Genomic DNA, 12306 nt, shown 5'->3' on the forward strand with positions numbered 1-12306 from the left:
AATCTACACCTTTAAAATAGCTCTACACCTTTAAACTTCAAGCTCACCTCAGTGTTAAAGCAGCTGGCAAACCATTAGTAGAAATGAGAAAGGTCCAAAAGACAGGAGTGACAAGACTTGTGTTTCATTCGGTGCTTTAATGGATTTTTCCTCAGCTTCACAGCTAACCAGTGCAGATTATTTATAGATTTTAAAGCCAGAAATTAACACTGTTCCTTGTAGGCAGAAGAGAAATGTATTGGATCATTATTAATTCTTTAGCATTATAATGCCTTCTGGCTCAATGCGTGTGCTGGGGACCAAGAGTAAACATGCATTTATCATCCCGACCCTTATCTGTTCCCAAAAATGTCCTTCAGTGGAGAACTGTGAAACAGCGTGTCTGGAGGATTTGAGACCGTTTATTTTTTTGCTGCTCATACAAAGATCTGTACAGCCTTTGCTGTAACTGAACCTTCAAATGTAAAATGTTGCAAATACCAGTTTGGAGTGTTCCTTCCCCACCAAAAAAAACCTCCAAACAAACAAACAGCCCCCCCCCACTAAGATGCTAGTTGCTGTCACATGAAGTCTTTCAGTTTTCTTTCATTGGGACAAATTACCCAGGCCTCCTCAGTATCTGAAGGGATCTGTCCCCTTCCAAGACAACCTTCTCTGTGCTTCTCCTGTTATTTCCAGTCTCACCATTTTCCTGAGCTCTTTTCCCTCGACAGCAGTCTTGCATGTCGCTAATGGAATTCAGATGCGGAGGGAATACAATCCCGGTAGGAGTCAGTGTACCCAATCCCTCACTGGCCACTTAACTTTGTAGGGCAAAATCGTCCTTCACATAATTCTAACAGTGTCCATGGAGTAATTCCTGCAGCTCCCTGTACCCCGTTGTAACACGAGGTAGCAGCGCTCCAGCAGCTGTTACTATTTGATCAGCAACGCAATCCTTGCTGGAATTTCATTTCCCTCGCAGCCTTGCTCCTAGAATACATTTGTCATCCATACTTTGTAGCAGACTTATATTTGCCTGTAATTACATACCAGTCTGGCAATACTTTATTGTTAACATAAAGTACTGCCATTTAAGTCCCCAATCTTAAACTGAAGTATTTGCAAAACTCTGTAATTGCTAAAATAATAAAGCTGCCATTATTGTATGGGAAGTTTACAGCTTGTTGCTGAAACACACCAGCTTAACTACACCTGTATGGATTCCTTGGGTTTTCATGTGGTGCTTCAGACAGACAGACTTCTACTTCTGCAGGGCACAACTGAAAGCTTCTGGCACTTTCACAGAGTAGCTGAGGTTGGAAGGGGCCTCAAGAGCTCATCTTATCCAGACCCTGCTCAAGGGGTTGCCCAGGACCATGTCCAGAGGCTTTTGAGTTATCTCCAAAGACAGAAACTCCACAAGCTGTCGGGGCAACCTGTGCCAGTGCCCAGTCAAAACTGAACTTCACGTTTTCCAGCTTGTGGTCTGTCCCCATGTATGAAGAACTCTATAAAAGATAACATGGAAAAACAAGTTCACTGTGGTTAAACTCAATGCAATGGGTACATACCGTCCTGCAAATACTTAGTGATATGCAAACTGGAAAAGATGATCCATTTTGGTTTCATTTTGTGTTGGTGTTTTGCAAACAGAAAACTGGTGATGCCCCTCTCTTGTTCTCATTCTGTGATTGTTTTTTTTTAACCTTTATTCTCCACATATTATTGTCCTGTTCCTAAGACTGGCTGGGTAAAACAGATCTCAGGACTAGAAACAAGGGTGTGATTTTGCCATAAGCAATGTTGCCACATTACTCTTCTTTTCATACAGGAAGCTCAAAACATCCGTACTCGGTATCTAAGTGTCTCCAAAAGTTTGGGAATTCATGCTAAAAATGGCATGGTGTTGAACCCTTGTTCTGACACACCTGCACGGCATTTCTGAGCTCACTGTGCTGTTCTGGGGGAGGATGGGGAAGCTTTGTGCTCTTCCAGCACTCACCACAGGACGGTGTTATTGAGTGCAGGTGGTTCTGTGTTACCATGAGGACCTTCAAGTGAAAACTGGCGTTTTGGTTCTGTTGCTAAGTGGCAGATGAGTGTGGGGTCCTGCGTTGTGTTGTTTGGTCAGGAAGGATCTGGTCTCCTCACAAGGGCACCCCCTGCCCCTTCTCCCTGCACTCCCTGGCTCTGCCTGGGCCCTTGGAGCAAAACTCTCTGTGTGTCACCCCCTCAGAGCCGGGAAAAGGCCTATTTCTCATCCAGAGGAGGCCACTAAGTTGATCAGGGGGATGGAGCACCTCTCCTATGAGGAAAGGCTGGGAGAATTGGGATTGTTCAGCCTGGAAAAGAGGTGGCTTCAGGGTGACCGACTTGCAGCCTTTCAGGACCTAAAGGGAGAACACAGGAGAGATGGGGCAACACTCTTTACAAGAGCATCTAGTGACAGGACAAGGAGGAATGGGGTCAAATTGAAAGAGGCTAGGTTTAGATACCAGGAAAAAATTTTTTCCTTTGAGGGTAGCGAGGCCCTGGCACAGTTTGTCCAAGGAATTTGTGGATGCCCCATACCTGGGAGTGTCCAAGGCCAGGTTGGATGGGGCTTGGAGCAACCTGGTCTGGTGGAAGGTGTCCCTGCCCACGGCAGGGGGTCGGAACGGTATGATCTTTGAGGTCTCTCTCAACCCGGGTCATTCTGTCATTTCTGGAACAAGGCCTATTTCTCTGAAACAAAGCCTACTTCTGTGGAGCGGAGTTTTCAGCTTGGGATAAATGAGCTCCCCGGGGTCTTTCCCGGGGCCGAGCTCGACCCAGGGTGCCCACAGCGTTCGCGCCCTGCCAGGATCCCGAAGGCCGGGATCTGGGATCTGTCCCAGCGCGGGCTGAGCCGCGCCCCGCCGGGCCCTCGACGGGCGCTGGGACGGAGCCAGCCCGTGCGGCGGGGGCGTGCGGCCGCCCCGAGGCAGGCCGGGGCCGGGCGGCCCGGGGGGTGTTCGGGCGGGGAAGGCGGCGGTGCCGGGAGCCGCTGCCGTTCCCATTCCCGCTCCCGGGGCCGCTCCCTCCCCGCCCGCCCCGCCCGGCCGCGCATCGCGTCGCTCCGCGCTGGATTGCTCGCGCCTGGGCGGGCTGTGTGTGTGTGCGGGGCCCGGCGGGGCGGCGCGGCCCGGCCAGGCCCGCTCAGCCGAGCGCAGAGGCGGCGGCAGGAACAATACGGTGAGTGCGCGGGGCCGCGCGGCCGCCCCGCACCATGTACGCGTTCGTGCGTTTCCTCGAGGACAACGTGTGCTACGCGCTGCCCGTGTCCCGCGTCAGGGACTTCAGCCCCACCTCGCACCACGACTTCGACAACCAGAAGGTCTACACCGTGTACCGCAACCCGGAGGAGGCGGCGGAGGACGGCGACGAGAGCCCCGGCGAGTGGGGCGACCGCCTGCTGCTGCACAAGGCCCAGATCCTGGCGCTGGCAGGTGAGGGCGGGACGGGCCTCCGGGGGGGGGGGGGGGGGGGGGGGGCAACAACGCCCCCCCCCGCCCGGGGGGGGGGGGGGGGGGACGGGGGGGGGGGGGGGGGCGCTGGGCCGGGGGGGGGGAGGGGGTGGGGGGGGGCAGCTCCGAGCGGCCCCAGGCCCGGGGAGGGGTCCCAGCCCCGGGAGGGGCCCCACGGGGCGGTTCCCAAAACGACGGCGACCCCCGTGGGTCACAGAGCAGGGGTGGGGTGGGGGGCGGGAGGACGGCGGGAACTTAATTTAAAAAAAAAAAAAAAAAAGAAAGTTTAGGGGTTTTTGCCCACGCCGCGTTTATGGTGCTCGGAGTCATCTGTGTACCTTTGCGGCTGCTGGCAGATTAGAGGGGTGCTGTTTTATGTCCGCTTTGTTAGTTTTAAGTGACTTCACGATTTGGAGCCAGACCTGCGGGTGCTGCGCTGGTCCAGCGTGGGTTTGCTGCGTTTGGATTGTTTCATGTCTAACCTAGAAATGCCTTCAAGCCAGGAGAAACAGTTAACACATATATTAAGAAATAAACCTGTATTTTGGCCATTTGGATGAGTTCAGCCCCTGTGAGACAGTGCTGTTGTTATGTGTGTCCTCAGATGATGCCTCTTTTTCCTTGAAGACTTTGTGTAGTTTCCCTGCAGCCACAGCAAACGCTGCCATAGTCAGAGTTGACATGGAAAGGAAGTTTGGTGGTGTTTGTAGCGAATTGCTGGTTAGTGAGGAAGTTGCCCAATGGGCTGTTGAAAGACAGAACTGACCATTTGAAATGTCAGTCTGGGCAGCAAAGAGGATATTGGGTTCCCATCCTGACTTTTCCGCTTAGGGAGAAGTACTGGTTGTGTCTCTTTCCCCAAATATGGAATGGGCTTAAAAAATTCTTCTGTTTAGTATCAAGTTCTGAGAAGGCAATGCTGGGTCCTGATCTCTAAACAGAGTAACTTGGCATTAAAGTCACATAAAACTGGTATTTTTCTAATTTTGTTTTTGAAAATAACAGCTCCTAAACCAGTTCAGCCTAGTGGTGGTTCATTTTGTCCCTGACTCAGCCAGTGACTTTTGCCATTATCTTGTTTCCAGTTGTGGCCATAAACAGATACCTGGAGAGAACAAGGAGCAGCCAAACATAAATGTTCTGAGTATTTGCAACTCCAGGAGTTCAGGAGAACTGGCAGTCTGCCAGAGGAGTGGATTCTCCTGCTAACTTTTCATTGTCCTGTGCCAGCCCATTTTGTCTGTCCTGTCTATAGCAGAGAAGGAGTGGTATGTGACATATTTCTTGGAGGTTACCTGTCACATCCATGGAAATCAATGGTTTTGGGGTCGAGGGTTTTGCATGGCCTGTTCTCAAAGTCCATCCCAACTGGACTTCACCTTCCTCTTTCCCACTGGGGAACTGCAGCAGCTGTGCCCTTTCACTTCCTTGTGTTCATCTCAACGTAACCAAAGTGCTTCAGATAAATATTTAGTCGTAGACACTTTGCTCACATGTTGAGCCTACCAGGTTGCCTCAGTTTTCCAGCAGAAAGTGCATCTCCTTTGCCAATTCCCTTGTTCCAGGCAGTCTGTGTGTACCCAAGACGTGCTCTCCTGTGCTCTGCTGTAGTTTCTCTTTGTTTCATCTCCCTTAAACCAGAACAAACCAATAGCTGCTGTTTCCTCCAGAGAGCAAGACTTGTTACCTGTATTAGTGATTTGCACTAATTGCTCCCCAGAGATTTAATTTCTACAGGAAATTCTCCTGCAGAGCCAGGAACACAAGGAAACACACAGCTATCTTTATTACAGCTGTCACATCTCAATATATTCTGACTAGATCTGTAATTTACGTGCTTGGAAGACTTCTCACCTGAACACCAAATGAATCCTTGCTTCTGTGCTTCTTTCCACCCTGCACCATGTAAAAACACCGTAGCTGAATTCAACATAAGTTGCATACAAAGGGTCACTTACTTCTAAAGTTGTCACTTCCTCCCGAGAATGTTAATATTGGTGTTTGGGTTTATGATGTTTAACCTATTATTAGGTTAAAAACCTGGGAGAGAAAAGTTGGTCATGCATGAAGGCATCATAGCACAATATTTGCTTTGCAGTGACCAACTCTATTTTTACAGATTATGACAAGTTTTTATGGCAAACATTGCAAGTCTGATGTTACACAAACTGCTTATATAGTTAAATGATAATTTTGCAAGTCTCAAATAACTTTTCTCATACTAGTATAGAACTTTTAATTTAAAGGTTTCCAGCCTACCATAGTAGTAAGGTAAATAATGTGTACAAAGTTGCTTTTATTTTTAAAATATAGATAGATGACTTTGAATTTTTTTGAAAGAACCCTTAACTGCACAAATCAGTACATCAATGACCTTAAGGATTTTCTGCTTTGGTCCAAGAATTCCCCATGAGCAACAGGTTTCAGGATCAAAGTTATGGGACAGATATTAAATTAAAGAAACAACAAAGAAGGATAAGAGGGGAAAATGTTTTTTTGAGCCTGCAAAGTGTTCTTTTACAATTTCAATGGTGACCAGTTTTTTTGCACTTACCAAGGCTATTCAAGTAAGCAGAGTTGTAGCTATTTATATGTATTTTCATGGTCAAACATTGTCCATGCAGTGGAGGTAATCATAGTTTGAGAAACAGATCTACTTGTTTTTCTTTTCTAGCAACTTTAAAAAAAGAAGGGAAAGAACACAGATACAAGACCCATGCTAATGTCTTTTACTTTTGAAAAGAGTTTTTCTTTCCTATTATATCTAAAGAAATTTAGATCCTTTTCGAACTTCTACCCTTGTCAAGTAGGAGTTCACACAGGGCTAAGTACATGTTTATGCCCATAATACAAAGTTTTATTGGGGCATTGGTTATGTAAAGACTTCATAAAACAATTGTCCTCATTTTAGAGAGTCTAGAAGCGATTCTTTGATCCTTTGTGGTGAGGTTGGATGGTTGGACAGTTTTGAGGGATATTGTTGCTGCAGAGCAGAGAGCACTGCTGTAAAGGCATCATAAATTTAAAAAGAAAAATAAAAGAGCAGATTGTGTTGGGATGTGCTCAGAGCATGGAGTGATTGTGACAGACTTAGTATGTTGCAGAGATACATGGTGGTGTGTTTTGAATTCTGCAGTGAGGGGTTTGTGGTGGTGAGATGAACTGGGTGCTGTGCACTTCTCCTGTGTCCCTGTGTGCGGGGCTGGGAACTGCTGACAGTGCTGGCATGGGTTGGTCTGGGAACCTTCCACTTCCTCAAAAGTCAGCCAAAGACTAGGGCTCAGAGCAGAAAGGTTAACCCAACTAAAACAGTTCTAGACCTTCCAGCCATAGAAGGCATATTAAAGTGAATATTTTGTGCCTTAACAAGTTCAACAAAGAGCAACTGATGCTATGTAGCAATAAAGGAATAATTTTACCTAGCTCTTGAATGGAAAATAGAGCATAGCAGACTGGAGTTTGACTATATAGCAGTTTCTTGAGGTGGCATGTTAGCTGGTCTGTCTTGTTGAGAATACAAAAATAGCAGATGGCTTTTCAGGAAGAGTTTGAATCTGTCTTTCTGATCATCCACACCTTCCCCTTTCTCTTCTTTACTGTCCTTCCAAAATGCTCAAAAGCAGATTTTTTCTAGTCCCTCTTCTTGAAATCCTTATGCCATTTGCAACTTTTCCACATTTGTCCAGTGTGGTCACTGGCAGAATTTTGTCTATGAACATATGCACCTTACCAGGAGCATGATCCTTAGGTGACCCTGTTGGAGCTTTTCCGTTCTTTTCAAAGTGATTAATAAAAGGTGGAATGAATTGACTTTCAGGGACTTCTAAAAGTTCCCTACTTCAGGCTGTGTTTGTTAACAAGTTAATAATGACTGTCTTCAAAACAGGAGGCGTTCTTTCCTGACTGCAGTAAATAATTGTTCTTTCTAGCTGCTGAACATTTCCCACCCACCCAATCGTAGCAAACGTATCTCCATCAGATTCTCACAGCAATTCCTTAACTGCAACAGCAAATATGTTAACACCTGTGTGCATCCATATCCTTTCTTACCTCTTTATAAAATGTTATGCTCCACTTTTTATGAGAATAGGTCAGGTGATTTTTTTTTTTTTTTTTTTTAAATTTTAAAAGCCTGTGCAGGTCATGGTGAGGTAAGTTACTGTGTATGTCAGAAGGACGTAAAATCTCTGTTCCTAGAAAAAAATTAAATGAAATTATTCTAGGGCTGAGTTTTGAGTAAGGTTGAAAATGCTTCAACTTCTTAGTGTATATATGAATAGTTCATGGAGGAAGGATCCTTTTCAAGTTCTGGAATAGGTGAAAAATTTACAATATGAGATCTTAGGTTATATCAAGAATATACAAACTTTAGGTCAGGAAGTCATCTTGATGTGTAACGTTTAAGTCAAAGCTTTTATTGGTATTTCTGTAGTCTTGTGCATTTTCTCCTCCTTGCATTATTCCAACAGCTTGGGGCGTTGGAGTACATAGAGCAGGTCACAGTTGTGGCCACTGTATCCATGCTCCATCCCATGTCCCTGTGTATCCCTCCATGTGTCACATTTTCTTTCCCAGGACAATTGGGAGACTGATTGAAGTATTGTGGTAGGGACAGCATTTGCTAACTCTTTGTTCCTGGGAAGCTCCAGGTCTGTCCCCTTTCGGGATATGCAGCTCAGGTGGTGTGTGACAGGGATCTGGGGAGAAATGGCACCAGGGAAAAAGTCAAAGCAGCTGCAGCTGCTTCTTGGGTGATCCCAAGCATTGCCCTGAGTAAAGAAGTGCCAGGAGGAGGCTGTAGGAAACCTTCCATTACTGGTGGTAGTTCCTCACAGACTCTTTTTAGTTAGTTTGATTTTTCCTGGCGTAGTTTGGGAGTACCTGTCGATGAGCTTGTGTGTCGCTGCCCTTCAGCTTCAAGTCCAGCTCTCCATAACTGTGGGATCCTGTGCTGTGAGTCTTGCCATGAAAATGGCCCACTCCAGTCACTGAGAGAAATTAAGCCCAGCAGGGTAGGCAGTGCTGAGGTAATCTTGTTCAAAATAGGATTTTTTTTTAATTGTTTTCTTTGGTTTTTTTTAGACTGTTCACTGTGATATTTGACATGTGTGGCTGACTTTTTCAGATACTCAGCTCACATGCTACTTTGTGTGTTACCTTTTCAGCAGGTGAAAGACCTGGGTTGTACGTAGAGGTTCACCAAATCATTTTGTATAACAGAGTAACTAACTACATCACACTCCTAAATATAGTCCTGAACACAAGTGTGGCAGTATTCATGAAAAATATTTAAAGCTAAATTTCACACTCATTTTGTATTTGATCCATATTTGGTTTATTTTTAACTCTTGTTAGATAAAGGCTGGAGGGTTTTTTTCCCTTCTTCTAAATTCTACTGTAGGAGCATATCTGAGATATGAAGGGCTTGTACAAAGGCACAGTTTTGTGGGGTCTTTTTGGTGTCGTGTCTGTTTGTTCATTGTTGAAGTCTTAATATGACACATTCACACAAAGCTTAAATGGCAGCAGCAAAAAAAAATTGGAAACTTTGAAAACTATAGCTGCTAAGTGGGGGTTTGGAGTAACCCTTATGGTAGTGGTGATAGTCATATATCATCAGCAGGATAAGGGGCCAGTAAAACGAAATTAAAAAGCTGAGATTTATCTGTGGAAGAAGATTTTACGCTTATATTTCATGTATCACCATGGTTATTCTGGATACAATTTTGTTTGTTTGTCTTAAACCCTTCTCAGCTGACCTCCTTGTTCCTCATTTGCTTTTTTTGCTTCATCCTAGTAGTCAGAAGTCACTTATTTGTTTTTATAACATAGAGACATACAGGTGACCTTCACTATTCCTATTTTGCTTGGTCTTAGTACTTAGGTTGCACCACATAATACCAGTTATGCTTGTAAATGTTGTATAAGCTTAACTAGGATACAGTGAAAACATGAACTTCAGGATTTTAATAAAATTGACTTACAAAGATAGTATGGGTTTGGTAGCTATGGTAACTAAGACTAATTAAAATATGCTAAAATTTGCAGGGGAGTGAAAAGGGGAAAAATGTAAGTTAATGGTTTTGTTTTCATAATTTAACAATAAAACATTTTTTTCCGGTGTTTTGCCTAAGTGCCAGTCAGTCAATTATTTGCGGTTTTTAAAGAAACCCTTTAAAAATAGTAGAGGCTGAACCACATTGTAATTTTTATATGTAAACTAAAAAATGCATAAATCTACCCTCTATTTCCACTGGAAGCTCATTCCTTAGGCGGGGATAGTTGCGAAGGCTTCCTGGAGTGTTTGCTGTAGGCTGAGGCTTTATCTGCTGGGGGCTGGTGGGCAGCATCTCCATGGCCTGTGTGATCCTGACATCATGGGCAGGGTTTGGTCCTAATATAATTTTACATTGTAATACAGATTGCCTGGTGAGGGCAGCCAGATTGGCAAATTGTCGCTGGCATTGAGACTGATGATCTCTTCAAGTGAACATTTGAACTTGTAAAGAAATGCACAGGTTTTATTATAAATATCTTTTGTGAAATATTTATCGTGTTCACATTTCTGAAAAATAGTTCCCATAGTTGAGTTTCATGTGTAGGTGCAGAGGAAAGATTTAAAGGATGGCATTCTCACATCTTGCTTGTTTTCAGGGGTTTCTTTTTAATTTAATGGTAATACTGTATTAGTGTACTTGTTTCAGAAAGGATTAAGAGAGTTGTTCTGTAATAGCTGTAATCCTTTGTGTTCAACATGTGCAGAGTATTGTACAAATATTAACAAATCTGCACAACACTTCAGTGGGGTAGATGGGGACAGTAAGATGAAAAGTTTGAATTATTCAAGGTCAATATTTAAGTAAATATTGGATCCAGAATTAAAACCGTCCTCAGTCTTGTAAAGAGCATGATTTCCTGTTTCTCAGTGTAATGTCTTTTCTTAACTTGATCTTTCAGCTCCATCCGTTTCTACCACAGCCAAGTGCTCTTCTGCTACCACTAAAAGTTAAGTGAAAGGGACAGTCTTGCTGACAAGGAATAACTATTTTTAGCTGTATTAGTTTTGAGCCATGTTGCTTTTGGTTAATTATTTTTGATAAGGCTTCATATTCACTTTTGAATTAAGAAATAGACTTCATATTAATAATGGAAATTAAGAAAGAAGATATATGAAGTTTTTCTTGCATCACAAGTCTCACATATCTGGGCTGGTACTCAGACTGTAGATCTGAACAATCTGCTGATAAGTGAGCACATGCAAAAGGAGGCTGTTGCAAAATATTTGAATGTCTTCATGTGCATTAGAAATTTGACTACAAAATAGGTGGCCATACAAATAACTCTCACTCCTACCAGTATTGGACTGAATTTCTCAGTTGTTCCACTGGAGGAAAAAATGCATTCAGACCTCAACGTTATTTGCTTCAGTAGCTGGCATGGTAGGCTTTGTTTGGGCTGCTTTTTGTGAGAGCAGCAGCACGTCCCTGCTCTGTGCATTTACTTGTATTTTGTATTGAATATTAATGAGGGAGAGCCAGTCTTGATGTAGGACTTCAGAGAACTTAAGAGGTAGAGGTGTTTATATAATCTGTGCTCTGCTTCTGTAGGATTTTGGCTCCTTAACCTTTCTCTCTCTTTAGTGCCTTTGTAGGGAACAGGTGTGTCTTTCTCTCTCCATCCTCAGTGAGCAGTTTGGGTTCAGGCTTCTGGCACATCATCCTTCTTACTCATCATCTCTAAACCTGTCCAGCTGAGGTTTAAGACCTTTCTATCTCACCTTTCCCCAATTTGATTAAGAATTATTTTCACTCTGTTTCCTATTCTTTAGGCTTTATTGAAATTCACTTCACAAGATTTAACAGCATTTTGGGCCAGTTCCTCAAGTGCATGTTTTCACTTTCGTGTGCTTATCGGCCCTGCCTGTCACAGGGCTACTTGATATGTTCTTCCCTGACTTCTTTGCTCACTCTTCTTTATGCTCTGAAGACTCAATCTAGTCACTTGTTTTTGTGTTACTGTCATTTTCTCCTTCTGGTGAAGTGCTGCAGGGCTATTTAGTTCTTCAATTTTTGGGAGTGATACAAGCCCAGATGATGGTATCTCTCAGCTCTGCCTTTTTATTGCTAACTTTTCTCACTTAAATTTGTTGTCAGCTTCCCTTTCTGACATCCTTAGCAGAAATCTTTTTCAGCTTATGCTTAGGATAGCCCAACATATTTTCCTACAATTTTTGTCCATTTCTCTTGAATTTAGAGTAGGGAGGAGGAATAATCTTTTTTGTCATCCCCAACTCAAAATCTTGCTGTCTCTTACATACATCTCATCTGCTTTGTTGCTTACACCCAATTATACCTTTTTGTCCATCTAAATACACTTTGTGTAGTGCTTTCACTGTGCCCAGTGTTTATTTCTGGAATCTTTTTCTCTGTCCTTCCAACAAAGCTCTCCTCTAATAAGCAAAAAACCCCCAAAACAATATAGTAAATTATGCTACCCAAATCCTGCATTGACTATACCAGCACCTGGTTGACCCCTCTTCTGTGTCCCCCCCTTTTTTTAGCTGCATTGAGTTTGGTGACACCTGTCCTCTTCAAATAACTTCTGCATTTCTACTGCTGTCTGCTGCCCCGTGTTGTCTGTTACTGTCATTCTCAGTCTCTTCTGCTTTGGTAGTGGTCATAATCTCAGTGTATTGCCAGCTCAGACATGTTTTATATGAGACACATTTTTTCCCTTTGTATCCTGAATATCTTCTGAGCCTGCAGGATCATTACATTTTCGGAAATCTTGTCTGTTCTTCCTGTTTAAGTCCTCCTTTAATGTTTCCATTAAGTTAGCT

The 12306-nt window shown here is 43.8% G+C and overlaps 1 protein-coding gene across 4 annotated transcripts in view; it reads left to right on the plus strand.

Annotated features, from left to right (window-relative positions):
- BEND5 (BEN domain containing 5) overlaps window positions 1-12306 on the plus strand; it is a 911380-nt gene that overhangs the window by 540138 nt on the left and 358936 nt on the right. The window contains exon 1 of one of the 4 annotated variants that reach the window (XM_027683055.1): window positions 3157-3449. The exons of 2 other annotated variants lie outside the window; for them this stretch is intronic. In XM_027683055.1, coding sequence (XP_027538856.1) covers window positions 3230-3449 — 220 coding nt within the window. In that variant the 5' untranslated portion in view covers window positions 3157-3229. Of the gene's footprint in view, window positions 1-3156; window positions 3450-12306 lie in introns of those variants that run through there. One more of the 4 variants, XM_027683054.1, reaches the window with a different exon arrangement.

The sequence above is a fragment of the Neopelma chrysocephalum genome, unplaced genomic scaffold (assembly GCF_003984885.1).
Source record: "Neopelma chrysocephalum unplaced genomic scaffold, ASM398488v2 Primary Assembly neopelma1_64, whole genome shotgun sequence".
NCBI classification, from domain to species: domain Eukaryota; kingdom Metazoa; phylum Chordata; class Aves; order Passeriformes; family Pipridae; genus Neopelma; species Neopelma chrysocephalum.